The sequence below is a fragment of the Mus pahari genome, chromosome 6 (genome assembly GCF_900095145.1).
Source record: "Mus pahari chromosome 6, PAHARI_EIJ_v1.1, whole genome shotgun sequence".
NCBI lineage: Eukaryota > Metazoa > Chordata > Mammalia > Rodentia > Muridae > Mus > Mus pahari.
In genome coordinates, this window is record NC_034595.1 from 83,499,925 (window position 1) to 83,502,620 (window position 2,696).

At 49.7% G+C, this 2,696-nt stretch overlaps 1 protein-coding gene across 1 annotated transcript in view; it reads left to right on the forward strand.

Moving 5' to 3' along the window:
* Positions 1–1,061, forward strand: part of Dnajc8 (DnaJ heat shock protein family (Hsp40) member C8) — a 23,774-nt gene extending 22,713 nt beyond the window's left edge. The window contains exon 9 of the mRNA XM_021200490.2: positions 336–1,061. Coding sequence (XP_021056149.1) covers positions 336–458 — 123 coding nt within the window. The 3' untranslated portion in view covers positions 459–1,061. The remainder of the gene's footprint in view (positions 1–335) is intronic.
* The last annotated feature ends 1,635 nt before the right edge of the window (positions 1,062–2,696 follow it).

A 2,696-nucleotide genomic window follows, 5' to 3' on the forward strand; every position in this document is an offset into this window, starting at 1 on the left:
AAAAGAAAAACCAAAAACAAACAAAAACAAAAAACATTGAACAAAAAGAAGGCGTGACGCTAGCTCTGGGAGTGTAATTCCGCATGGAAAACAATGCACAGAACACTGCCCAGAGCCTGTGGTGTCTTCACCCATCTCACCCTCTTCTAAGCTGCTTTGAGAGGATGCTGGGAAACTTCCCTGGGTCCTTAGAGAAGGGAAAAGGCTCAGCTCGGCTCTCTCTGCTCTTGGGTTCCAGAGGGCTCATCAGGGTTGGTGGTAGGACAGGCTTGGCCCCTTTGCTCATTAATGACCTTACCTTGACCCTTAATGACTATTAATGACCTTTCTTTTAGGAAAGTCGGGATGGTCGAGTGGACAGTTGGCGAAATTTCCAGGCAAATACAAAGGGGAAGAAGGAGAAGAAGAATCGGACCTTCCTGCGGCCACCGAAAGTCAAGATGGAGCAGCGGGAGTGAGCAGGACCTCAGCNGGGCCACCCCACTGCCCGCTCCAGCTTCACGGACTCATTCTTTCTCCACCTCTACCCCAACATAGAGTAGTGATTGCTTTTTAGTCTATTTTGTTGTCAACACAATTTACTATCAATCAGAGTAATTGTTTGTACACTGAGAGGAGGGGCTTGGTCTNACCATCCCCATCCTTTACCCACCGAACCACCAGGATCGAAGGAGCTCTGACTCATGCCGCCTTCTTTTCCCACAGCTTGTAACTTAATGTTTTATATTTGAATTGTGGTGGGTCAAGGGTCATGTATAGTTGGTGGAAATTTTCCAATTAAATGTCTTGCTTACAGTGGTGTTGCCTGACTCCAGATGAGCCTGGGCCACCTTGGGAAGCATCCTTGAGGCCCTCGCTCCAATAGGAGAGGTNTTNTGGATTCACANNGCAGTCACTTGTTGCCCTGACGCCCTGTGGTGTTTGGCACGAGGCTCCCAGCCACTTAAACCTGTTCACTTTCCAAAGAGTTTGCCATCTTCCAGCCAGTCCTGTTGTGTCCTCGCTTGTCTGCATTTATTAGTGGTAATATTCTTTTACGTATAATAAATTTTTATACCCAAGCCTTTGATGGTTTCCTCGGGTGTGACTCCCAAGGACAGGCAAGTGTCTTGCAGCTGGATACTCATAGCTCCCTATGCTAATTTGTTAAACCTTAGCTTGTTTACCTACAAAATGGGACTACAGGGTTGGGGACATACTCTGGTGGAATGCTAGCTAGCATGTGTGAAGTTCTAGGTTCAATACTCACAAAGTACAGGAATACCAAGTATGGCAGAGGTTGACAGCTTTGGAGGAGCCCCCGGGTTCCATACGAACAGTACTATCAACAATTTGGATTCATTGGTTTCACTGTAGGAAATCACCACCACAGATCTATTGTGGCCACCATGCTGTCCGCCATGTTGTCAATATCTTATCTGTAAAGTAAGACACTGCTCACTGAGGGTGAAATGTGCTGTGTACAATCATCTGGCTTACCAGGTATGCTCAGCCTGTTGGAGGGGTGTGGTGGGTGTAGAACAGTGACTCGTGAGCGACTTGAGGGCATTCTGTGTTGCCTGAAGATGTGTCAGGGTAGGATGGCTACAGAAGGCAGGGTCCACACATCTTCAGTTTATTCCTTGTGGGTGGAGCCTGGGACTTGAGTTCACTGCTCTTCCAGGTCCAGCTGAGGCATGTCCAAACCACATGAGCTACAGTAACTCCTAACACCAAGGCAGAGGGCGGGAAGTGTCTGCTCACTGCAGTGTGTTCTGAGCTGATGCAGTGTCCTGGGCAGGGAGCGGTTCAGGAGCTTTCCAGGCAGGCAGAGTGGCTCCTCCTCCAGGATAAAGGTGCTCACACATCCATTACAGGACTTGAGGTCCTGATTCCCTTCAGCCACCTGCAAGCCCACGTTGCTTCTCAGAAGGCTGGGCCAGCAATAAGCCACAGCAATTAGCTTACTCCATCAACAAACAGGCTGATTGGAAGCAGCCACTTGAGGAACCTCCACTATATGCCTCACAGCGGAGGTGCAGAGGCTGAGGAGGACTCATGAACCCGCTACTCTGGAGGCCCTTGTTTCTGTCTTTGGCAGCCAGCAAGTGGTTCCTGGAGAGTGTGATGTTCAGTAGGAGTTGTACAGATTCAGTTGCGTGATAAAATACAGTGCTTCTTCCCCTACGTCTAGTATTCACAGCCTCCGAGACAGCAGGGAGTGGCTGCTCTGCTACTGTTCCAGGAGGGCATGTCTTCTTGGTTGCAGGAAGCTTGTGTCGACACCGCACTATAGAACTGCTAAGTGAAAGGTCCAGGAAGCCGGTTCCCCAGATGTGCTTGTCCCGCAAATGGGTCTGAGGATATCTCTGGTGAACAGAAGGCAGCAATGGAGAACAGACAGTAAGCCTTACTCCTGTGGGCTGGGCACCTCCAGTTCCCGAAGAGATTACGTTTCTCAATGGGAGGAGGAGTCTGGAGCAGTGCACGGTGACTGGCATAGCTGGGGAGGACATGAGGGGAAGATAAGCACTTAAGTCAGGAGAAGTCTCCCCAGATGGGTGGCGGTGAGGTCATACCCAGGAATACTATGTTCTGCCTGGAGCATGGGCACACAGAGCTAGAATCAGGAACTCCTTGTCACCTTCAGCTATGTGGGTCCCAGTGAGGACATCGTATTTTCTAGAAGGAATAGTCCCATTTCCCTCTGGCCACAT